Below are 27,073 nucleotides of genomic sequence, written 5' to 3' on the forward strand. Positions count from 1 at the left end.
TGATCATCATTCGTTATTAAAATAAAGAGAAGGTCATAGAACAGGGAAAAAGCTTAAGCGAGGACATATGAATCAAGATATAAAATGTAGAATATAACTTAGTAGTTAAAATATTTCTTATAATTTATAATATAAATAAAATTGAGTAGAAGCCATATTTTTTAACAATTTACTACATTGTTCGCATTATTTTTTATTATTTACCAATGAAATACTGAATAAAATTTGTCATTTACTCTCAGGTTCAAAATGGTGATCTGAAACCTAGCTAATACAGGCATTTTGAAAATTAAAAGAAAAGTGAAAAATTAAAAATGCTAAGCTATGGCCTCAATTAACTTGCAAATTTCATCAACTTTAATTGATCAATCATTGTAAATCATTTAACTATTTAAACACTGTCTTTGAAGTCTTTGTCTAACAAAGAAGGCCTGCCTTCCATTGTTCAATACAGAATTTTTTTTTTAAAAATGTGAAGTTGTACATGCAAAATATGTAAAAAATATCAACCTTTAAAAATAAACAAACCAAAAATGTATATTTATATGGTTAATGAGAAAAGTGTACCAACATAAAAATTGTGTTAGATAGGGATCCACTGTGCTCTTAAAAATTGACGAGTCAACTCTTAGATCTTGCTTCTACTCAAACAGTTCTCTCCATATTGTTGCTGCTATGTTCTACAAATAATCTTTGCTGATTTCATCCCTTTTAAAATGGGAAAACATAACACTGCTTAGATTTCTTTGTTGGTGTGATTGAGCAAAGAAGCCACTCATTTTAAAATGACTTCACAAACAGCTAACCATAAAACAATGATTTTAATGAACAGATAATAAAAGATTATGATGCATAACATATGTTTTATATATATATATATGTATGTATTATATATGTTATAGCATATGAGTTGCAAGATAAGAAATTGAGGAGGGAAATAAAAATTCCCCTTTGCATTTTTACTTTCTCTTGTAATATAACATCTAAAATGTAATTTATGTGTACTATAAACGTTTTTGGAATTCTTTTTTGATTGTAGGATTAACGCTAATTTTTTTCATGAAATTCTGAATAGTAAGAGCTCTCAGAAGATCAGGATTGTTACATTTTAAATGCATTGGGGTAACTTGCGAGATAAATTTAAATTTAAAATAAATTATAAAATTAAAAAAATATTTTTTATTACTACAGATCAGTGGAGTGGAATGGGAAAAATTTGTGTGGTGGTTTAAAATATGAAAATGTATTAATGTAGATAGTATAGATGCAAATAACTCCTATTAACAACTCCTTTTCTGAAACATATACCATAAGTTTTGGGGAGGAGGTGCATGTTAAATAAAAATGTTTGGTAATTTGTGATCTTAATAAAAAAATACTTCAACTTTTGTAAGAAAAACTCTTTATCGTTTCCAATTTTTGTGAAACTATAAATTCTTTCCCCTGAAGATAGTAACTTGATAGTACTTGTCCACCAAGTTTGAAGAAAATCAGGTCAATTGAGTCCACAGTTATAAAACCAAATACACACATACACTCCCCACACACACACACACACACACACACACACATATATATATATATATATATATATATATATATATATATATATACATATGCACAAACATAATCTAATAATTTTTTTTTTATTTTAGTTTGGGAGCATTGGAAAGATTTTTCACATATTTACAATTTACCTAAATTTACTTTTTTGTTAAATATTTTTTTTAATCTGTTCATAAGGCACAAAACCTAAAAAAAGATGCCAACCAATCTTTTTAGATATTTTTTCTTATGTATACACTTTCCCATTATAGATATAGCAGCTTATATTGCTGTAGCCAGAAAAGTAAAAAAATTAAGGCTTTGTCATACACTTGTATTAAATGTAGTATCCATGATAATGATTTTAGTATAGTATATTTCAGTGTCTGTCAGTAGAAATGATATGCTGATATTAAGCAAACAGAAGTTGTACTGATTTTTATCTATTCTGTAGATGAATATATTTTTTACTTTATTGATTGAGATTCAAAAAAGTAACCAGGTTTACATGTACATTTCTTTTTAAAAATGTGTAGATCCATCAGTAAAGAAATTTAGAAAAGCTGCATTTAAATTGGCCTAAAGTCTAAATCAATTTAGAAAATGTGTGCAGTAGTAAGAAATGACGTTTAATATTACACTTTCTCAAACATTTTTATATATGTACATTTTCAGCATTCCTGAAGCATATATAATCAATATTACACATATTTATCCTGCTAGCTTGTTTCCTAGACTACCTTATTACATAACTCTTCAATTATGTTTCCAATTTCCAATAATATTCAATGGTTTTAAAGAAATTGTTTATTTTTTTACCATTTATTTAATTTAACAACATAGTATGTTCATTGTCATTTTATCAGCAAGTACACTTTGTTCTATTTATATTATTTCTTTATGTTAATAGTATTTAATAACAAAAAAGAGAAACTCCTGGCTAGACTGATACTCATAGAACAATATTCCTGGTATCATGAAGCTGACATGTTGTGATGAATAGAAAAACATAAATGAATAACATCTTTAAAGATGTCTACTTAAAGTTGTTTTACTTGATATTGTAATAATTGTTTTTTTTTAAGGTCAGAGATAGTTATAATAGTCAGAGATAGTTATAATTATGTTTTAAACTACTTAAATTGGCTTAAAGGGAAAAAAGTAAGGTAACACAAAATTAAAAAAAAAAATATTTATTAAAAATTATAAAAAGAAAAGTAAAAATTTGATTCTTGGCAAATAATAATAATAATAAAAAAAAAAAATAAACAATTCTAATAACAATAATATAACTTATTAACAATAATATTTTACCTGTCAAAAGTTCACTATTTTATTTTTAAAAATGTATATATTCTTACTCTAATATTTTCATGAAATTTGAATGTTTTAAATATTCACATTTACATACAGCTCATATTCCAAATAATAATAAATCAATAAAATTAGTGGCTTTAGCTTTAGGTAATAATAAAACAGTGAATTACTGTGGCTTTAAATAGAGGAAAAAATAGACGTTTCACTGAACTTAAATACTTAGCTAAGGAATTTCCATAAGGAAGTAATTTTTTTTATTATCCCTCTGTTGGTATGATGATTTGGTTGATATGTTACTGGGAATAATTCTTGGTAAAGTCCTGCAGAATTATACAGGAATGGCGCTTATTATACAAGATTAAGTTTTATTATTGCCAAAATTATAATCTTGTTACAGTGAATTTATTATATGAATAATAAATATATTTAACCACAGTGGTTGGGTGAAACTTTGAATAAAGAATTGACATTAAATATTATTTAGAGCTGGTTTTCACAAGCACATTGAATTCATTTATGAAAGTTTTAAGGTTGTAAGTAGGAAATGGAGATTTCAGGATAGAAATATGTCAGTCATTATGATCATTATATTTGGTAAGGTGAATTGGTTACAACTAATATTATCCCCTATTATACCTTCTGGTCATCCTTCTTCTTCATCTCCCTCCAGATAGATAGTCATACATCACTTGTGTCATACTTTGCTAGAAAATTCTGAAATTCTTATTTAGGCATTATGATTTTTGGTTTCTTCAAAAAAGGAAATTATTGAAGCTGTGATTTGTCCAAAGTAATAGCTGGTTTTCATCTAATTATAATGACATATTAGTGATGAAATTTATAGCACATGGAAAATATCAAGCCTAATCAAGATTAGGGTCCATGAAATTAAGAGAACCACTGCCATTGAGGTCAGCAGAGAAGGGAAGAATAGAGAATAACAATGCGGAATGGTTAGGAGATATTAAAGAACAGTAAAAAATGACAAAAAAAAATATGTTTGAAACAATAATTAAAGAAGAATTGATCAAAATATGAATCAAAGGAAAGTGCTGCAGTACCAATGTAATTAAAGTATATTTTAAATATCGGTTATTATGTAAGAGAAAGTTAATAATTAAGCTATTAATACGTTCATTGTTTTAAATTATTAAGGTTAAATTCCTATCATTTAAATGAAATGTTTTTTTGTTTTGTTTCTTAACGTGAAGGCCTCAGGAGTTGACAAGTGTCAGTAAAATGTTACCTGTTAAAACATACAGTCAACTTATTTAATCATTGATTATTTTTTACTATTAAAGTTATTCTTGGCCTAATTAACTTTCTCACTTGATTGATTACTGGGTAGTTCAAAATCAAATGGTTAAAATCTACTGTATCATTAAAAAAATCTGATCCATCTTTTAAATAATATATTCTTGAAAGAATTTTTATGATCATAAAACAATAATATTAAAATAAACTTTCTTAGTCTACAAATAATTAATGATGATTGATAATCAAAAGGTATTTTTACAACAAACTACTAGGTTCTACAATAGATTTCTTCTGTCAGTTAATATGTGTAAATACATCAGTATATGGCAAATTTCCATTTTGCACTTAATCTACATTTTGCACTTTGAAGTGACCTACAGAACCATTACCATTATTAGTTTTTAAATTCTAATGAAATCAAATTGGACAGACTGATAATAATTAGCAATCTTTTGATATTAGTTTTTGCACTATTGAAGTAGTTATCTGTATACATTTTCTCTAATCTATTTTCTTAATATAAAATTATTTATACAATTTGAGCATATTAGTTCTTCTTACGCTACTGCACTACAAGAATATTACCATTTGTGTTAGGTATTGTACTAGTATTGTGCAAATTAAATAAACATATTTAATGATAATTTCAGCAAAACTCATGTCACAGATTTAGAAATTAAAATAAAGGCATAGTCTGAAATTTTTATCTTATTTTTATTAATTTTATAACTTTGCTATAAATTAAATTAAATTAAATTGTTTGTAAACAATATTTCTACAACTATTTATATATATGTAATTATGTATCAATTTTTTAATGGTATTTAATTATATTTAAGAACATGTTTTTCTTATTACTAGTTAACAAATCTTTATCATAGTTGATAGAAATTTTGTTTTATTATATAATAAAACCTTTCACAAACAGAACTTGCATTGAATAGAGCCTTTCTAGATGTTTTTATTGTTTGTAGAATTTTCCAGGAAAAAATTGTACATCCTTACTAAACCAGAAAATAGAATAATTTTTGTACAATTCAACACATACTTTGGTTTACAAGAAAGTGTTATGTGATTTTATTACCTTGCTTTCCTACCAATTTATTTAAAATAAAATTAAAAGATTTGTTTCATAAAATCATTATTTGTTTAAAAAAACTGATTTTTCTGCAAACTTTTCATTGTGTATGTAAATATGTGCTCAAAATAATTTTCAATAGTGCCTTCTGAATTGAGAATTATTATGTAGTAATTTTTTTATGTATTTATATTTAAATAATTAATATGGACATTAATCACATCTATTTTTTATCTTATAATTTATGTTTATATAATATATTATTATGTCCCAATCAGGTTACAAGATTTATTTTTTTTTTCCATGATTAAACATAGTTTTTAACCATCACAAATTAAATATGCTGATGATAAAATTGGCATTTTTACTGTAATATAATATTTTTACAAAAAATGCTATGTTCTGAAATAAATATAATAAATGCATTTTGCAGTATGGTTATTAATCTCTGATACAATGTAGATTTGGAACACTTTACAATTTATAAACTGGGAGTTTTCATTGCTGAAGAAATATTTACACATTTGCCTTTTTAGAGGTCTGTATACTATTCAAAACATTTACTTGGCAAAGCATTCTACTTCCATGAAATTCTGTTCGACAGGCTTTATTATATTACCTAAACTTTTGTATGCAGAATCGCAGTTAATGAAATCGTATACACTTTATCAACTAACCAATAACTAACTGATCTGCTTTTTATTAATCAGTTAATTTAGAATTATTAAATACAGATTGGTTTAATCTCCAATCTTTGTGAATTCATTCACATACATTTGTCATTTTTAATGACATTCTTAATTTTCTTTAAAAATGTAATATGTTGTACAATTTTTTTTTACAACATGATTAAATAAAAACAAATACATACAGTCCATTTATTACTTACCCCTTAGACCTCTAACTTTTATAATACACCTTACTGCTAAAATAAATATCAATATCCAAACAATTGTAGATATGTAACCATAATACACAGTTGGATGATCAATTGTCCAACCTCTAGCAGTTAATGCACGTATTGCTTCTGTTGATAACGATAATGGTAGTAACCATCCCACAGCTTTTAAGATTGCATGCATTCCTTCTTGTGGCCATACCATACCTACCAAAAAAAAAAATTAAATGTGTTTGATGAGCCAACCCAAATGTATCCTGATAAAATGAAGCCTCTGTGTACATCTATACACAGTATTGTTTCATCACACCCATTTTAGTTAGACATCATCAGAACAGACAACAGCTAGTATGAGAATGTTAGCTCTGGCTTCTTGCTTGTACTTAGTGTTAATAGTCGTACTTATACTAATCTTACTTATAGAGCTAATTCAATGAAATAATTTAACTGGGTACTTAAATATATTGGTGCTGTGTACATTAATCTAAATTTTAGTGATAATTTTAGGCTAATAATAATATTTGGTAGTTTTTAAGTGTATTTTTAATATAACAAAAATGTCCACCAGATTTGGCAGTGTTCAGCTGGCACAAGTTTCACTTGAACATAGTAGGACTTATCTAATTTCCATGAAAACGACTTTTCCCTATATCTCCATGGAAATAACCTCCATGGAAAAAAAGAAAACATACCTTGCCATTTGACTAAGGCTGGCTGGAGAACAATGGGTTATTCCTGGTGGCCGATAAAACAAAGTTAATAATACCTGCTAGGAAAAGAAGGATACCCCCAATCCGGATCATGGTGGGTGCTCTACCCTGTCTGGCAGGCCAAATATCTGGGTGTCTGGTTGGTCGTTCACCAGGCATGTGGAAGATTGTCTGACAAGGCTGATTGAGCGGTGCGGGCCCTCACCTTACTCATGAGCAATGTGAGAGGTGCTCTGGCCTTCAAGAGGCGGTTGCTTGCCATGACAGTGTCTTCTATAATTATGTATTCGGCACCCGTCTGGCAACACGCCATCAAGTATGAGAGATGCAAGGCTAGTCTTAACAGGTTCCAAAGGAAGATGGCATTGAGGATCACTGTGTCCATGGAGGTGGTGGTGTTCGTTGTGGCACGGTTGAGCTACAGCTGGCAGAAAGGATAGGAAGATCTAATGGAGAGGATGTAGAATGATGAGGAGGCTTAATCTGAGGTGCATCTACTGCAGAAAGCACATTCTTTAATGTGAATGTGTTAGAACATACTTAGAAGAAAGATGACAGAAGATGGGTGACAGCAATAACTGTTTGCGCAGATGGATGAGGAAGGGACAGCCTTGGTACAGAGGCAGTCGGAAACCCCCAGAGGTCAATAATGCCATTCTTGTGCTGAGGAATCTCAGATTCATTCATCTAGAAGACCGCAAGGACACAGCAGCCTGTTAGTAATGCCAAAAAAGTATCATCAGAATGTTGATCAACTCATCATATTTTCATGGAGAAGCAAGTAAGTCTTGACTCAATCAAGTATGAGTTAAACTTAAAGGTATTGTAATCATTAGGCTATTACCTTTAAATCTAATCTAATGAATCTTTTCATCAAGGCAAAGGGAGCTGGAAAAGGCTTTCACACCCAACTAGGTGCAATGATAAAATCTGTATTTTTCATCCAGAAATTCCTGGGTTCAGTCCCAGTTGAATATGGCATTTTTCATTTTTCAAATGACATCTATTAATGGGGATTCTCAGTTAAAACTTACTGAATAATTTTTTCTAATCTTTTCTTTAAAACATTTATTACTTACCACTTGTCAAGCTAAGTGGGAAAAAACTTCCTAGTCCTAACATAGAAGCCGTTGTCATAGAATCAGAAGCCACTGACACTAGAAAACCTGTAAAAATAGTTACATAATATTATTATTTTTTCATGTTATAAGATTACTTTTCTAATTTCTCTTCATGTTTATGTAGAAAAATTCAAATATTTTTCATAAATTTATGTTTTATAATTAAAATTTTTATACGCTTTATTTACAGTTTTGTAATCTATAAGAATAACAGAAAAATTACTAAAATATAAAATTTAAGTTTTATAATTTATTTAATTTAAAATGTGTTGCCTACCTGTTAAATGAATTTAATATTTTAGAAACACCTGCTTACTGTGTGTACTATAATTAAAATTTACATACAGCATGAAATAACCATTAAAAACTGATTATTCAATAACTGATATTTTTAATATAAAAACTATCACATTTTTTTTTTTTTTAATAAGAGTCATTCAAGGACTGTACAAATAAATCACCTTGTGTTTTGATGGTATGTTTGTACTGAAAGAGGATATGTTAGAAGCTATTTTAAAAAAACAAATACATGTACATACCATAGCACATTCCACATACTCCTTGTAGAAGAAGTAAACCAGTTGTCCAATAAAAATCACCAACAAAAGGACTGTCAAATATATGATACATAACTACTATCATAACAGCTGTTTGTACACATAATACAACAGCCTGGACAACTGAATGTGCTGCTACTATCTCTAATGCTGTTAAGCCTGTAAACAAAAAATAATATTTGCTATTTAAAAATACTTATGTTAGTTTTTAATATGATTATCTTAATTATCCATATTTTGTGGATTAATTACTCATTAATTCTTTTTCAGTACCCGAAATTTTATACATTATATAATATAAATTTTATGTAGCAACACCTGCTATGATAATTTGCCATTTATAATTATAAGTAAATCATATTATGATCCAGTTTATGAAGATATTTTTCAATCATAGGAATTTTATTTTTATGTATTAATAATCTTTATTTACCAGACTGTTAGACTCCATGAAGTTCTAGATGTGTAAAACTGTCAAGTTATTATTATTTGATTATCATATTCCTTTACAGCAGGATTTAAGCCTAAGCAGTTTGTTATTTGGATTTTTGCAAATAAAATTTAATTAATGAATTGCTGTTTACTGAACCCTTAATTCCACCAAGTCTCACTAGATTTAAATCCTTTTAATTTAAAAACAGAAATTTAAATTCAGTATTATGCCTATAATTGAATTCTAACATTCCGGCCAAGTTAGTGGCTGGCAGTTATTGACAATCAAATGTAACATAATAAAGATAGTATAACATGAAATATCATCAACGCGAGGCAATTGTCACATAAAGAAGCTGACTGTCAAATCTAACTTACAGCAAACAACATGGGTTGTCTGCTGTGAGATTTTTCATTTTAATAAATATATTTCTAAATGGATCAACTCTACGTTAATTTTTAATTATTTCTGTTGCCACTCTGTTGATTTATACTTTACACCATATAAAAAAATGTTAATAATCACCTGCAGCCATGCTTCTCTCTAAAATTCCAGCTACTTTTTCCTGAATTATTACTCCTACTGTAAACATCATTGGCAGGTAAAATTCAAATCTGAAAACAATTTTTATAGGTTAAATAGATATGTAAAAAATTAATCCCGTATTGGAGAGATTAAAAACTAATTTATAAATTGTTTTAATATTTGTTAGGAGTGTATTTTGATGCAGAATAATTACAATTTAATCAAATGATATAAAAAGCTCGATAAAATTGGAAATATCACAATTTATCTATTTGGATACATTAATTTTTTAATAGTTATTATGGATTAATTAACATCATCTTTTTCTGAAATAGAATTCTGTCACTTTTTTTGCTGCAGTTACACTATCACAGAATTATTCCAGATGTTGCAAATATGTTTCCTACATGTTTCAAAACAATATTAGAAGTAAATAATAACTTTATAAATATTGTCTATAAACAATTATTACTGGTAATTTGATTATTAAATGAAATGTACACAAATTATGAGTTTGTTAAGAAACTCAAAGTAATGTAAAATTATTGTTACCATGCAACTACTTTGTGCATTAGTCTAGGGCAATAAGTATTATCAGTGTGAAAAATGTGAAATATGTTATTAAAAAAAAAAAAAAAGTTAGGTTGTAAAATAAAAACAGTTGTAAACAGAAAAAAGTTAAATCTTAGCAAAATTTAGTCGGGAACTGTATTAAGGTTTATGAAATTGAATATGAAATAAGATAGTTGGAGAATTCAGTACTGGACCATATAAAAAGTTATTTAGGATATTTGTAGAAAATGTCTATTTTTAAGAGAATTTGGTTTTTGAAACTATTTCCTAACATGATGTTCACCCTTCTACAAATGAAATCAAGATTTCATTATCTATTTAGTACTTTATTCTGAATATTATGTTTGTAAATTATTTTATGTAGCCTAATACTAGTAAAATTTCAGTAATAATTAATCAATCCTAAACATTTAATACCGCAATGATAAGTTACATAATTATGATGTAATTATCTTTTTAATTTGCAGTTAGAGTTTATTGTGATAATTTAATAATATTCATATTCTGCATGTCTAATCCAGTATATTTACTTACACTATTATAACTGCTGGGGAAGCAAAATGAATAAAGCTTGGATTCCGTGTTCCATAGATTGGGTCTTCAGTCTGCAAATGAAAAAAGTTCTTAAATACACATGTAGGTTATTAAAAATAGGCTGTATACTAAACTAAAAATAAACAATAATTTCAAAAATGGGATATCAGGATTTTACAAATCTTTACGTTCTATGATCCTTCTGGTTTATCCAGACAAAAAAAAAAAACAATATTCATGTATGTATGTGTGTCTGTATGTACGCATATGTGTGTATGTCGCACTACTTTTGGCCTTATATATCAGGATGGACTGAACTGATTTTCATCAAATTTGGCTTAAATTCTACATCATTGATCATATTAATTTTTTTTTCAAAATTTGTTAAAAGGGTGGGGGATATTGTAAAAAACCAATTTCAATTTTATTCAAAGAGATTTTAGAGAAAGTTTTATTAAAACAAATTTTATCTACAATGCATATATAAATAATCCAAAAATATATATATTTTTTTTTTAAATCAACTCTCCCCTCTTAAAACTGATTTGTTTTTTATTTTTATTATTTTTTTTTTTTGGTAGTTTATATGTCATTTATCTATCAAGAGATGTCTATAGTTTTGTTTTTTTTTAATTATAGGTAGACTCCTGGATCTAAAATGCAGAAAAGGTTTTTGAAAATTCTCTTTTTCTTTATAGAAACTTTATATGAGAAAATTTGTTAAACTTAATCTACTTATAATTACTTTTAGAAAATTGTTCTTAAAAATGATTCCCCACCTCTAAAAATACACATATATATATATATATATATATATATATTGTTTTTTGGTTCCAGCTCTTCTAATTTTTATTATTAAAAAAAGATTCTTTGTATTTTTTTCCACCACTTAAAGGAGTATTAATCAGCACCTATATTACATTCCAGACCGAAAATGAGAAGCAATCTTTTTCATCGCTTTCATAAAATTTATTCTTTATTCAATATTTTTAAAGAGTTTTCTTTTAAATTAATTATTTTTGTTATCACCTAATTAAAAATGTTTTTTCCTAAATCTTCTCTGCAGAGAACCTCTAAGAATAAAAAATTTGTTATTTGAAATTTGTAAATTTTGATGCTTAAATCTTATTTTGGTAATTATAGGCTAGTGACGTCATCAGCCTTTGTCTTTAACAGTATATATATATATATATATATATAACAACAATAATATTTGAATAAGTGTATTTGAGCCCATAAGTGAATTTGTAAACTACAAATACACTTTTGGGCTCCTAAATTTCAAAAAATTTTAGTTAGTGTTCATGTTTTGCATCTATTCAGAAGTAAGCTCGAAATGTAATGCTTTGCTAGCCAATTCAAGTCCAACCCAACTTGTTACAAAATAATTCTTTCTGTTAAGTACTTTTACATTTAGCATTATTTAATTTTCACTTAAGTATTTTTCTGTTATTATTATATCTAAGTACTTTATCCATTTTATTTCTCTGTTTGAGCATTTTTTAGCTCATCATCTCCTATCATTATTTTGTTCCTTAACATTAATTTTTCTTCTGTATTCTGTCTTCTGATGTTGAAACAACTGCTGAATATCCTATGCTCCTATAAACATCATGTCATCTGCAATCCTTACACATCTGTTTATTTATTACAGCTGAAATATTATATGATCTGTTGCGGCTCTCAAAAAAATTTGAGAAAGAGTTTTTAAGACACAGAAATGGGCTGTAAGATCAATGCTTGGTGTCCTTACATGTGAATTTTTAATCAGGTGTTTATGTACAAAGTGTCCCACGAAGAAACAAAAAAAAATTTCAGAACATGTTTCACTAGTGAAAATAATGAAAAAAGTTCATATAAACATAGGTCTGGAAACGCATTGTTTTCTAGTTATGGCTAGAGAAAGATTTTGCCCAGATTTCAGCTCTTTTAATAAAAAGAAGCCTACTGTAATTTTTGGGACCTAAATTAAGGAGTAAAGTTGGTGATTTCTTATGTAATTTGAGCTGGGAAAAGAACAAGACAAGTCCCAGAACTGTAACTCCATTAGTTTTTAAGCTATCTGACGTAAAACATGAAATTCTGTGTCAAAAAGATTTTTTTTTTAACTTTGTAGTACAATTGCTTTGTTAAATGACTAATAAATGCGAGAAAGGTTTAGGAACAAAACTTGTAGAGAATCTAATGCTGAGAAAATGAATGTAAACACAGCAGATAAAAAGTATAAAAACTTTTAAAAATTGGTATTTTGTTGAAGGAAAACAGTTGAAAAATAGACAGAAAATCATATTATTCTTTGTATACCTAATAAACATTCTTTTTAAAGAATTCTTTTAAGCATTCTTTTTAAATATTCTTCAGTGTATCAGCATTTATGAACGAAAGGGTCATTTCCAACATATTCATTTTCTAGTATAAATCATCTTGTTAATGACGAACATCGTGTGATTCAGCATATTCAGTGTAGCCCAAGCACTAGTATAAGACAAATTTCGTGTAGCACTGGTTTATCAAAAAACAAAGTGTGGTGCGTATCCTACAGAAAGAAAATCATTATTCTTTCCGCCTGTAGAAGATTCAAAATTTGCAGCAAACAGATTACTGCCAGCAGTTAAACTTCTGTCATTGGCTTCTAGACAACGCTGATAAGATAAATTCAATTTTATTTACTGATGAAGAACTTTTATGAGACAGAGTCTTCAATTCTAAAAATAATAATTTATGGATCGAAAACATGATACTGCAGAAACTAGTTTCCAACACAAATTTCACATTAATGTTTGGTGTGGCATTATTTATGAGAAAATTCTGGGACCATTTGTTTTCAATGAAAATCTTACGGGAGATGCAAACAATCCTTAGATGTTACGAAAAGCCACCGGAAATATTTTTCGTCAGTCAGAGTGCTGTGAATATTGTAAAGTGCAAATTAAAGTGGGAATTTTGAACAACTACTGTAACTGAGGTTTGTTTTTCTATTACTATTTATCATTTCATGTATTTTATTTTTTGTTTTGCTATAGTTTGAATGTTTATTAGCTACGATTTTTAAAAGTTTTTATTTACATTTTATTGCCAGTGTTTACATTAATTTTCTCAGAATTAAGTTTTTTACATTTTATGTTACTAAATCTTCCCATTTATTAGTCATTTAACAAAGCTATTGCACGACAAACCTAAAAAAACTTATTTTTTGACACCGAATTTTGTGTCTTACATCGTATATCTTAAAAATCTGCTAATATTACAGTTTTGGGACCTGTTTTATCCTATTTCCCAGATGAAATTACATAGGAAACAACCAACTTTACTTCTTTATTTAGGTTCCAAAAATTACAATAGCGCTTCTTTTTGTTAGAAGAGCTGAAATCCAGGCTAAATCTTTCACTATCCGTAACTCGAAAACAAACCATTTCCAGATCATGTTTATGTAGACTTTTTTCATTATTTTCCCCAGTAGAATATGTCCTGAAAGTTTTTCTGTCACTTTGTATGACAGAGTATAAAGATCTACAATCTTTGCTCAGTACAGTAGTCACTTATTCAAATAAAATAACAATATCCCTCTCTTTCAAACTAGACAAAAGAGCTGTTTTCATATATTTAAACACAATTCTTAGTTTATGAGAAAGAAACCTTGTTTCCATTGACATTAAAAAAAAATGTACCTATTTAAAAGATATTCCCATCAATTCATTACAAAATAAATAAAGGTTTATCTTTGATACAAAAAATATTATTCTGCCAAAAAAATTATTTTCTGAATTTTTAAATAATACTAAAAAACAGATCTGTCATCTGGCTAAGTGTTGCATGACTTTCCTGGCTGTTAATAATACAAATAAAATAATTAGAACAAAAAAAAAAACGATATATATTTTTTAGTGGTGGAGAATCGATTTTTTCTAAATTATTCATATATAGGTTAATTTTAACAATTTTTTTTTAGGTAAGTTTTCTCTAAATCAATAAAGGCTAAAATAAGAAAAATAAATTTTTCAAAAACATTTCTTCATTATACATCTGGAGTATAATTTAAAAAATATTGTAGACATTTTTTGATTGCTCTATATTAAGTAAAAACGTCCAAAAACCCTTTGAAAAATATTTAAACTGAAGGGAGAAAGAGGAATAAAACAAAAAAACATGTATTTCAGTTTTAAGAGGTAGGGGTTGATTTTTTGAAAAACAATATTTTTTTATTTGTATAAAAATTCATTTGTATAAATCATTTCTTGATTTATGTTATGCAATAACATAAATTTGAGCCAAATTTTAAGAAAATCGGTTTTGTCAATCCTGAGATATAAGGCCAAAAGCAGACTGACACAACTTATGAAATACGAGTATTCATATGTTCTTTTTGGCTAGATGAACTGGTAGGACCATAAAATTTAAAGATTTGAAAAAACCTTGTATCCCATTTTTGACATACAATACCCTTTAATAGAAAAAGTTTAGCAACAGTTGAATAGTTTGCAGGTGTCAATTTATCATTTAAAACATACTTTTTCTTTCCATGTCTAAGTTTCCTCAGAGCTTTGTGTGGTTAGTTTATAATTTAGAGCTTTGTAACATTTATTGACTTTAAATATAATTTCTCAGTCAAAAAAAAGCCAATAATATGGACTGTATGCTTAGTAGATTTTTTATATTGTAGGGCTACTATTTTATTTTGATCATAAAAATATGAATTCAGAGAAAGTGAAACTATATTTTTAAATAATACCTAATGAAATAACAACGGCCTAGTGAACAGCAATATCTACTCTCCGATTAGTAAATGTATGATTATACCACATCAATTCTTAAGTTGAATATATGCTTTTATCATTCCTTGAGATTATAAAAATGTATAATTGATAATTACTTCAAAAAACAACAATAAAAGAAAATAAATCACCTTTATTGGAATATCTGCTATTTGTTCAGGCCAACTACAGTCTCTGTATATACCTTGTAAGAAATCCACAAAACTTGTAACTATATCCTTTCTTAGTTGATTACCTATATATTGATCTGAAAAAAAGGGAAATTACACTTTGAATTAATTTTTAGGTTACTTATACAGCTATAAATAAACTTTATTACTATGAAAACAAATTAAAAATATTATGTATATATAAAACATATATGTTTTATGTTTATGTTTAAAAGAACATAACATAGTTAATAAACGAATGATAACAAAATTTGAGGTTATCAAATTAAAAAATAAGCTTTGGGATAATGATCTAATTTTATTAAAAATGGATATCAATAATTATGATTAAAAATAAGGAAACCCAATAGTATATGAATGCTTTGATCATCATTGTGAGGAATAGTTGTCTCCAAAATTATTACCAATATGCGAACAAAAAAGGAAAGAAACAGAAAAGAACAGAAAATAAATGAAAACAATATTATAGAAACATCAGTTTATAGAAAACCCACAATGAATGGCATTACAGTGCATGTAAATTGTAATCACCCATGGTCACACAAAAAATTGGTACACATAAAAACTTGATCTTTAAAGCTTTACTATAAGGAACAGCAATAACAAACTTAAGAAGAAAATAGTTGTAATAAAACAAATAGCAGTATTTAATGGTTTTGATGTTGGAGTTGGAGAAAGGATACAAAAAGGAGAGAATTAAGTACCATGATTGTTTTACATAATTGCAACAACAAAATAACAAAGAATTATTAATAGTGTTTTCTTAGAATACAGTTATACAAATAAAATAGTATAACTAATGTTTATGATAAAAGTAAATGTAAAAAAGTCTTAAATACCAAATAATATTATAAAATATTTAAGGAATAATAATAACAAAAGTGATGAGGAGGATTTAAGAGGAATGTATAAAATTAAATGCAATGAGTGTAATAAAATTTATATTGGTAAACAGATCTTTTAAAAAGAGATTTACGGAATATTAAGATGCTTACAAAAACGGAAAGAGGAATGTGACTAATTGGGCAACCTTGTGTTGTTGGGTAGGCATAGTATAGTTGTTTATAAAACCACCGGGGGTTGGTCTTTTGGCGAACGCGTCTTCCTTCATCAGCTGATTTGGAATACGAAAGTTCCAGCGTTCAAGTCCTTGTAAAGCCAGTTATTTTTACACGGATTTGAATACTAGATCGTGATACCGGTTGTCTTTGGTGGTTGGGTTTCAATTAACCACACATCTCAAGAAAGGTCGAACTGAGACTGTACAAGACTACACTTCATTTACATTCATACATATCATCCATAGTCATCCTCTGAAGTATTATCTGAAAGGTAATTACCGGAGGTTAAACAGAAAAAATAAAAGTATTGCTGATTATAAAAAAATAGTTTAGAAATTTTGGAAATCTGTAATAACAGTAAAAGAATGGGTATACTTTAAAAATATTATATTTCAAAATTTAAACAATTATGAAATAATTAATCAACAAATCGTTTTTGAAGATAATGGTTTAAGACATAGTTGTAAATGTTGGCAACAGTGTATACGAACGTAGTGATGTTTTAATTTTGTTATCGTTCGGGTTGAGATTGATGTAATTTTTGAATTTTGTACCGACTAATTATGCGGTATGATATTGACTTGTGTTGTTTGATGTAATTTTGTACCGACTAATTATGCGGGATCCTGCGAAAGTCGACTTTAGGTATTAGTTTTTTGGTTCTATTACTGTGTTTGTAGGTTATTTTATTTGAGGTTGTTTATTATTGTATATTTATATACATTTTTTTTTTGTCTTCAGTCATTTGACTGGTTTGATGCAGCTCTCCAAGATTCCCTATCTAGTGCTAGTCGTTTCATTTCAGTATACCCTCTACATCCTACATCCCCAACAATTTGTTTTACATACTCCAAACGTGGCCTGCCTACACAATTTTTCCCTTCTACCTGTCCTTCCAATATTAAAGCGATTATTCCAGGATGCCTTAGTATGTGGCCTATAAGTCTGTCTCTTCTTTTAACTATATTTTTCCAAATGCTACTTTCTTCATCTATTTGCCGCAATACCTCTTCATTTGTCACTTTATCCACCCATCTGATTTTTAACATTCTCCTATAGCACCACATTTCAAAAGCTTCTAATCTTTTCTTCTCAGATACTCCGATTGTCCAAGTTTCACTTCCATATAAAGCGACACTCCAAACATACACTTTCAAAAATCTTTTCCTGACATTTAAATTAATTTTTGATGTAAACAAATTATATTTCTTACTGAAGGCTCGTTTAGCTTGTGCTATTCGGCATTTTATTTCGCTTTTGCTTCGTCCATCTTTAGTAATTTTACTTCCCAAATAACAAAATTCTTCTACCTCCATAATCTTTTCTCCTCCTATTTTCACATTCAGCGGTCCATCTTTGTTATTTCTACTACATTTCATTACTTTTGTTTTGTTCTTGTTTATTTTCATGCGATAGTTCTTGCGTAGGACTTCATCTATGCCGTTCATTGTTTCTTCTAAATCCTTTTTACTCTCGACTAGAATTACTATATCATCAGCAAATCGTAGCATCTTTATCTTTTCACCTTGTACTGTTACTCCAAATCTAAATTGTTCTTTAACATCATTAACTGCTAGTTCCATGTAAAGATTAAAAAGTAACGGAGATAGGGAACATCCTTGTCGGTCTCCCTTTCTTATTAGGGCTTCTTTCTTATGTTCTTCAATTGTTATTGTTGCTGTTTGGTTCCTGTACATGTTAGCAATTGTTCTTCTATCTCTGTATTTGAACCCTAATTTTTTTAAAATGCTGAACATTTTATTCCAGTCTACGTTATCGAAAGCCTTTTCTAGGTCTATAAACGCCAAGTATGTTGGTTTGTTTTTCTTTAATCTTCCTTCTACTATTAATCTGAGGCCTAAAATTGCTTCCCTTGTCCCTATACTTTTCCTGAAACCAAATTGGTCTTCTCCTAACACTTCTTCCACTCTCCTCTCAATTCTTCTGTATAAAATTCTAGTTAAGATTTTTGATGCATGACTAGTTAAACTAATTGTTCTGTATTCTTCACATTTATCTGCCCCTGCTTTCTTTGGTATCATAACTATAACACTTTTTTTGAAGTCTGATGGAAATTCCCCATTTTCATAAATATTACACACCAGTTTGTATAATCTATCAATCGCTTCCTCACCTGCACTGCGCAGTAATTCTACAGGTATTCCGTCTATTCCAGGAGCCTTTCTGCCATTTAAATCTTTTAATGCTCTCTTAAATTCAGATCTCAGTATTGTTTCTCCCATTTCATCCTCCTCAACTTCCTCTTCTTCCTCTATAACACCATTTTCTAATTCATTTCCTCCGTATAACTCTTCAATATATTCCACCCATCTATCGACTTTACCTTTCGTATTATATATTGGTGTACCATCTTTGTTTAACACATTATTAGATTTTAATTTATGTACCCCAAAATTTTCCTTAACTTTCCTGTATGCTCCGTCTATTTTACCAATGTTCATTTCTCTTTCCACTTCTGAACACTTTTCTTTAATCCACTCTTCTTTCACCAGTTTGCACTTCCTGTTTATAGCATTTCTTAATTTCCGATAGTTCCTTTTACTTTCTTCATCACTAGCATTCTTATATTTTCTACGTTCATCCATCAGCTGCAATATATCGTCTGAAACCCAAGGTTTTCTACCGGTTCTCTTTATTCCGCCTAAGTTTGCTTCTGCTGATTTAAGAATTTCCTTTTTAACATTCTCCCATTCTTCTTCTACATTTTCTACCTTATCTTTTTTACTCAGACCTCTTGCGATGTCCTCCTCAAAAATCTTCTTTACCTCCTCTTCCTCAAGCTTCTCTAAATTCCACCGATTCATCTGACACCTTTTCTTCAGGTTTTTAAACCCCAATCTACATTTCATTATCACCAAATTATGGTCGCTATCAATGTCTGCTCCAGGGTAAGTTTTGCAGTCAACGAGTTGATTTCTAAATCTTTGCTTAACCATGATATAATCTATCTGATACCTTGCAGTATCGCCTGGCTTTTTCCAAGTGTATATTCTTCTATTATGATTTTTAAATTGGGTGTTGGCAATTACTAAATTATACTTCGTGCAAAATTCTATAAGTCGGTCCCCTCTTTCATTCCTTTTGCCCAGCCTGTATTCACCCACTATATTTTCTTCCTTGCCTTTTCCAATGCTTGCATTCCAATCTCCAACTATTATTAAATTTTCATCTCCTTTTACGTGTTTAATTGCTTCATCAATCTCTTCGTATACACACTCTACCTCATCATCATCATGGGCGCTTGTAGGCATATAGACGTTAACAATCGTTGTCGGTTTAGGTTTTGATTTTATCCTTATTACAATGATTCTATCGCCATGCGTTTTGAAATACTCCACTTTCCTCCCTATCTTCTTGTTCATCACGAAACCTACTCCTGCCTGCCCATTATTTGACGCTGAGTTAATTACTCTAAAATCACCTGACCAAAAGTCGCCTTCCTCTTCCCACCGAACCTCACTAATTCCTACTATATCCACATTTCTCCTACCCATTTCCCTTTTTAAATTTTCTAGCCTACCAACCTTTTTCAAGCTTCTAACATTCCACGCTCCGACTCGTAGAATGTTATTTTTTAATTTTCTGGTGACCCCTTCCTTAGTAGTTCCCACCCGGAGATCCGAACGGGGGACTATTTTACCTCCGGAATATTTTACCAAGGAAGGCGCCTCCATTATTGCTATGTGAAAATGCAGAGAACCACATTTTCTTGGAAAAAAAAGCAGCTGTAGTTTTCCATTGCTTTCAGCTGCGCAGTACTCAGAGGACTGAGTGATGTTGATACGGCCGTTTAAGTCGTCCTGACTCACGCCCCTAACTACTACTGAAAGAGCTGCTGCCCTCTTTCAGGAATCATTCCTTAGTCTGGCTCTCAACAGATACCTCTCCGATATGGTTGCACCTTCGGTCCAGCTACTCTGTATCCCTGAGCACTCAAGCCCCCTCACCAACGGCAAGGTCTCATGATTCATAGAGGAGGATTTATATACATATATAAATTATAATAATAAAAAACCCGCAAAGAGAGTATTTGTGTGTGTGAGTTGGGGGTAAAAACCACCTTCATAGAAAACAAAATACTGGAAGAAAAGAATTTTTTTTAATTCAATCAAATGAAAAAAACTACAGTACTTAAAGTTTGGAAATCATATTGATAAAATACAAAACATGTGATTCGATATTCTAAATTTTAATTACATGATGAAATACAGTATTAAAAATTCTTTTGAATATAAATTTATTAATATATATGGTATTATAACACTTGCATTTCTAACAGAAATTTATGTGTAAATAATTTTTTAAGTATTTTATTAAAAGGATCTTTAATTATATTTTTATAAAATGATTATATGAGAACATATGTATTTATAAGTTTGATCATATGGTCATTAAAGTATTAGAACTGATTTAAAAAATTTTAATTTTTCCTTTTAATTAAAGAAAAATATTTAACACTGTTTTTGACTATCAAGCTTTTCAGATAATGCTTATGGAAAACAAATTACAGAGCACTGATTGTAAGCAATTAAAAATCAACAAAATAGCTACAGTCATAGTATAAAATGATTGTTTAAAATTTTACTTACTAGACATATCCATCCATACATCTACATCGCTGTTTTCAAGCGAACCGTCTGATCCATCTATAGTAGAATTCATTCTCTCTATTAAAGCTTCACTGTAATTTGAAGCAAAATGTAGCAATCCCCAAGCTTCATTCCGTTCAACTATATGCCTTGCTTCCGATAATTCTCTGAATTCTACCTAACATAATTCAGTTTATATAAGTAATTGCCTTTTATTATATAGTACTTTTGAAAATATTTATCGTATTCTAATTGAAATTAACTATATTAATTTTAAAATTTATGTAATTGTTACAGACGAAATAGGTGATTTTTCCCATCAGTTTAAAATCATTTAAGGTGGATTTAAAGAAAATATATACAAATTATCACTTTTTTTATTCAGTTGATAGCAATCAGAATTAAAGAAATTTAACCACAATTTGTTTAAATAAAGATTTAACAAAAATTTTTACTTTTAATGAATATACACAGTTTCATGAACTTTATTATTCAAAAAGTTACCAAAAATGTATGATGTAGTCGCACAATAAAACAAATAAACAAGTACTGTAAAGTTTATATACAGAAATTATTATTTAAAAGTATTTTCTATAAACTGCTTTGTATTCATTATTAAAATTGCTAATTTAATTTTCATTAAATAAGTATTATCAGTAAATTTCATTGATTGTATACAACATAAATAATATTTTTTTTTATAATCTTATTTAAAATGTATCTTAAGTGAGTTTAAGTTATTAAAAATTATCAAAGACAGATGAAAAAAAGATTTAAAAATATAAGTTACAACTGTAAATTCCAATTTTGACTTTATATTCTTGTATTTAAATTAAATAATCATTACTTGCAGCCACTTCAGTGCTTACAAAAATTATATTCCACCACTTTTATCATGAAGACTGTTGACAATAATATCAACTGCGAAACAACTACTCTGGTAGATGCTCATCATCAATGAGTCAAAAAATTGGAAATATTTTTTACTGAAATCCATCTTGCAAAATAAGAAAGAGTTCTCTACTATATATTAATTTTTCATAATTACTTCAATTTTTTTATTTAATAAACTGAAAAAATGTCTACATATTTATTATTCATCAAATTATTTTAAGAAATAACATCAAGAGCTATTTTTGCTAAGGTACCAAAAACATATATATAGACTATATATTTTTTAAAAATCTTATCTCCTTTTCCAACTTAACACAAAAAAGTTAACAACATTTTTCAGGGATTCAATTTCATCACGTATCGATATGACTATCCTAAAAATAATTGAAATTTTAATCAGCATTTTTACATATTTCAGCATGTCAAACATTTTTAAATACATACCAGATTTACTGTTTTTGTCCGAAGTTGTTTTATATATCTACAGCTGAGAGGTATATTTAGATTACAACCAGTTAATGTGTGCATTAAACAATCTGATAAACCATGTTCTAATTCTCTGTTAACTACTGCTATTTTCAGTCCTTCAGGGTCACGACCAATTGCCAGATTATAAAGAGTACATTGTAATAATGGTAATCCAAATAAAAACATCATCATCCTGAAACCAAATTAAAGAAATAATTAAGTTATTTTATAACATCTATTATGCATATAAAAATGTCTTGGTTTCTGTGAGTCTGTTACTCTTTCATTCATAAACTACCCAACCAATTAAGTTGAAATTTTGCCTGAATGTAGTTTTTATACCTGGAAAAAATCTCTGTTCTTATGACTATTGGCGTTATGAAATGTTTCACTATTTTACGAAAGTGGCTGTTATAGCGGCCTGCGGTAATAACCAGATTATGTTCCTTGCATAGGCAAGGAACATAATGTAATGTTGAATATAGATTCAACATTACTTTTTATTTACCCTTCACTTTCAAGTGTCTCTAGCTTCTACTTAAAGTTGTTTTTTTATGAATATAAATAAATCACAACAGCTGCTGCTTCAAGCGGCTGTTGTGATTTCAAGCGGCCTCACTTAGAGTGTCAATGCTTCTCGCATGGACAACTGTATGGCTTGCTCCAGAGTCTCCTGTGGGAGATCTGTACATATATACGCTCTAGAAGAAATGCAGTTGCATACAATAACATTCTTTAGATTATGTTGTTCACAAACTGTTCCACAAAAAATACAAAAACATAAAATCAAAAAATGAGAAATGAAGTAGTCATCTCCTCCTGGTGTAATGTTAAGAACTAAGTAAAATTCTGAAACCTGCTACTTGGTGCTATTATTAAACCTGTTATTATTCTCAAAACCAGTGATGGTAATGAACAATGCAAGGGTACTGGCTAGATGGGAATGGCTAGTGAAGCGAGCTTTGTGGCCCTGGGATCAGCCCCGGGGAGCTCTTGAGTTAGCTCCAGAGTAGGCAGTGCTGACCACGGCCACAGGGTTTTTTTTTGACTAAACGGTCGGGTGAGCAAACTAAGCCCTGACCAATCGGTTGCTTAATAAATAAAAGACTAACTTGCATGTAAAGGTAGAATCAATAAATTATAAATAATTGCAACTTAAACTTGGATCAGATCCTATTCTCTCATTACATCAGTGAATCTATCAATGTAAACAGATACTCAGTAGGTTATTATTAGGTTTTGAATGACTTTGCATGTCCTTCATTGTTTACAATCCATACTTTTAATATTCTGTTTGAGCAAAAAACATATTTTTATTATAACTATATATGTTAAGATTCACTTTTTTCTTTTTAATTTATGTAAATAAACGACTGTCATATTCCTCTTATTCACTAAATAAAGATATTATATTATGTTAGCTTATTAAACTAGCTGTTCTTAGATATTATTCTAATTTAACTTAAATGTACTGTTCAATATTACTTTTGTTACTAATCTACATGTATAAATACATTTAGCTAGACAAACTTCTAACCCATGTAATTTTAAACTTAAATCAGTATGAAATAATATAAAAGTAAATGTAATAAAGTTTATAAAAATATGACATTTAAGTGAATAACAAGTGTATTTAATGAACATTTGAATTACTGGCAAAATTATTAATTAAGTTAGTTAACATTACTTAGGTGCTGCACCGAGGCTGTGATTATCATATATTATTTTTGGTCCTCCGGGCCAAATATGAAGAGCTGTGATATTCTTCAAATTGCTAATTATTCACGAAGTTACAATTCTTCAAATTTTCAATATGTAAAACATGATTAATAGAAAAACAGATGAAAACTATCATGTAGGCAATAGTCCAGTGTTCTTTCCAGATGAAAATATTATTAAATCACTGTTAGAAATAAAAATTGATGATTTAATAACAATTAGAAAATTTTTTTTATTGACAATTTTTTATTTATTTCAAATACTGTTGCTGACAGTTACAGTAAAAATGAAAATCCATATAAAATAAAAACACTAACAATAAAAATTTGAACATTCTTAAATAATTTAAAAACAACAATTTAAATAATTCAGAATTTAATGAAAAGAATAGTTTCCATGAATATCAAGTGCTTTTAAAGGTATCAGAAGTAAATTTAATTTTTCATTCATTCAATCCAGCTAATGGAATGATTGTAGAAAAAAATTAAACCCAGCAATGCCATCTGAAATTAAATTAATTCTGAAACTTTGGGTAATGTTAATGAATGATGACCTGATGTACGAGGATAAACATGTTGAACAAATCGATGAAATAATTGATGAATCAACTAGTAAATCATTCGATAAAGGCTACTGATTCCAATGTTCTAGTAAGGCATTAAAAATGACTTATAGAGAAGAAAGGATTAATGAAATTATGATGAACAGTTAGTTACTTGCATTTGTGGATGTGTATGGTACACATCCACAAACAATCTTGTTGACAGCAGTACTAAATACGCTACTGTTTCAAAAATAAAAATACAATTTCTTTACATAAGAAACATTGTAATAAATTATTAAATCATAAGGAACAATTCCAGAAAAAAAATGATCAGATTATTTCTGAATCGATAGCATAAATTTACCTGAATCATTTTTTAATTTGTGTTGTGTCCTGCAGTACTTCTTTCTAGCATTTACAGCTGTAAATGTTAGCATTTCTTGTGATGTTAGCATCTGGATGTATTATAATAGGATGTTTTACATGGTAGTATAATAAACAGAAGCTAAATATGCAGAATAGCTTGTGTAATTTGTGTATTTCTTAGTATAATCAGGTATAACTGTAGATACACAAGACAATAAACATGGTTTTGTTTTTCTGCTAAGCATTCTGGATTCGTATTACAGTTATTAAAAGTAAAATTATTATTTGGCCAGTCGAAAGATCATGAAAGCCAATTTGGACCATACCACCAAAATTGTCCATTGACCATGCCATCAAAATGACTTATGTAATGCCAAATATCATTTGCAGTAGTGTTGGATTTCTGAACACGTGTCAGAATGTATCTTTAATGCATTCATTATCTTTACTAATAAGCAAGTTAGTAACAAACAGCCACATAGTCAAGTATGCAGTACATTAGATGAAATTTAATTGCCAATAAATGTTCATATATAAATACAACAGTTGTAGGCCTTTTTGGAACCATTGGAAAAACCATGCATTTGAATTGATTTAACTGTGAGGAATATTGTTGTAATTTAAATTTTGAATAACCATTAAAATTATTTTTCTTAAAAAGGTTTAGTATTTGAAGTAGATAATTTGTATTGCTGTCTCCTAGCATTGTTATGTTTAGAAGGTTTGACCTCTTTGGGTTGGTGTTCTCAAGAATTTGTTGTCTTGATTCGAGGAACTGTCTTGAAATGTGGGAAATTCTCTTTAATAATTTCTCCTTCCACCTTTTAAATCTTGTGTTCAAATTGTGGGGAAAATGCCCAAAGATATTCTCCCATCATAATTATTCTCTCTTAAATATTCTCATATTATTCTCTTAAAACCCCTGCAGATTTTTCAGGCTGAGGCAAATTGTACTCTGGCAAGTCCTTTCCAGCTAAAATCAGCATGGCATCTTCAATCAACACTAAGTACCTATTAGGCACCTTGTCCACTGCTGGATTAGTGCAGTTATGTAATTGCTGGCCGATCTGTCTTTGATGTCCTCCAAAAGGTTGTCTTTGTATTTTTCCCAAAGAGAGGATGAATCAGAAAGATGGCTAAATATTAACATAACACTAAACAGTTTTCAAATTTTGAGAGGAGATTGACTGAAAGAAGTTTATTCTAGAATTGAATCTCGCTGCTTATCTTAAAGCAGACCAAGAGCTCTGCAAGCAGGTTGGAATGTTAGATGTATAATATCATCCACCTATTTTCAGTTCAAAATAAGAAGTTGGGCAGGCCTCTGATATATTGAAGAAGTAGACTAAGATGGTAATACTGGTGTTATTTGGGTGTACAGCATATAAAGTAAAATTACCTAAAGTAGAATTCTTTTTAATTTCTGGTCAACAATCAACACTATTCAGCATACATTGAACAAATATTTCGTTCTGCCGTACATAGTATGAAGAAATTTCTGACTAAAGTAGTGTTTTTGCAAACTCATCAAATTGAAATAATTAAATGTCAAATGCATTGTCTTTGATGGATTAGAAAGATTTTTCAGTCAAGTTATTTGCAGTGATGTAAACTCGGCCATTTTTGAGATGAATGATAGTGGGATATCTTTCTTGAACTGGGAAGGCAAGATTCTCCAGACTGCCTCAGAACTGCTGATGCACTTTCCTAAATCTTTACCTCATCGATCTGATCTCTATTATCCTGTATAAAGGTTACTCTGTCATCACCTTTTGTATTTTCAAACACACTTGATGAACTTTATAGAACTGGTTATTTCTACATTTATATGGACATTGAAAGTATGTAATAATATATGATTATATATCGCTAACCATCTGTTTAATTCCATTTCGGTTATGTTCACTATAAGACTACTATC

At 28.9% G+C, this 27,073-nt stretch overlaps 1 protein-coding gene and 1 long non-coding RNA gene across 2 annotated transcripts in view; one reads left to right on the forward strand and one right to left on the reverse strand.

The window, feature by feature from the left end:
• Nucleotides 1-2,724: 2,724 nt before the first annotated feature.
• LOC142328840 (ABC transporter G family member 23-like) overlaps nt 2,725-27,073 on the reverse strand; it is a 113,808-nt gene continuing 89,459 nt past the window's right edge. Inside the window, exons 9-16 of the mRNA XM_075372935.1 lie at nt 22,500-22,716; nt 21,162-21,339; nt 15,452-15,567; nt 10,549-10,619; nt 9,442-9,530; nt 8,466-8,642; nt 7,885-7,971; nt 2,725-6,302 (exon numbers count right to left, since the gene is read on the reverse strand). Coding sequence (XP_075229050.1) covers nt 6,079-6,302; nt 7,885-7,971; nt 8,466-8,642; nt 9,442-9,530; nt 10,549-10,619; nt 15,452-15,567; nt 21,162-21,339; nt 22,500-22,716 — 1,159 coding nt within the window. The 3' untranslated portion in view covers nt 2,725-6,078. The remainder of the gene's footprint in view (nt 6,303-7,884; nt 7,972-8,465; nt 8,643-9,441; nt 9,531-10,548; nt 10,620-15,451; nt 15,568-21,161; nt 21,340-22,499; nt 22,717-27,073) is intronic.
• The window catches only part of LOC142328841 (uncharacterized), a 68,948-nt gene continuing 58,918 nt past the window's right edge, over nt 17,044-27,073 (forward strand). The window contains exon 1 of the long non-coding RNA XR_012757370.1: nt 17,044-17,196. This is a non-coding gene — a long non-coding RNA (uncharacterized LOC142328841). The remainder of the gene's footprint in view (nt 17,197-27,073) is intronic.

The sequence above is a fragment of the Lycorma delicatula genome, chromosome 8 (assembly GCF_047948215.1).
Source record: "Lycorma delicatula isolate Av1 chromosome 8, ASM4794821v1, whole genome shotgun sequence".
Classification (NCBI taxonomy): Eukaryota; Metazoa; Arthropoda; class Insecta; order Hemiptera; family Fulgoridae; genus Lycorma; species Lycorma delicatula.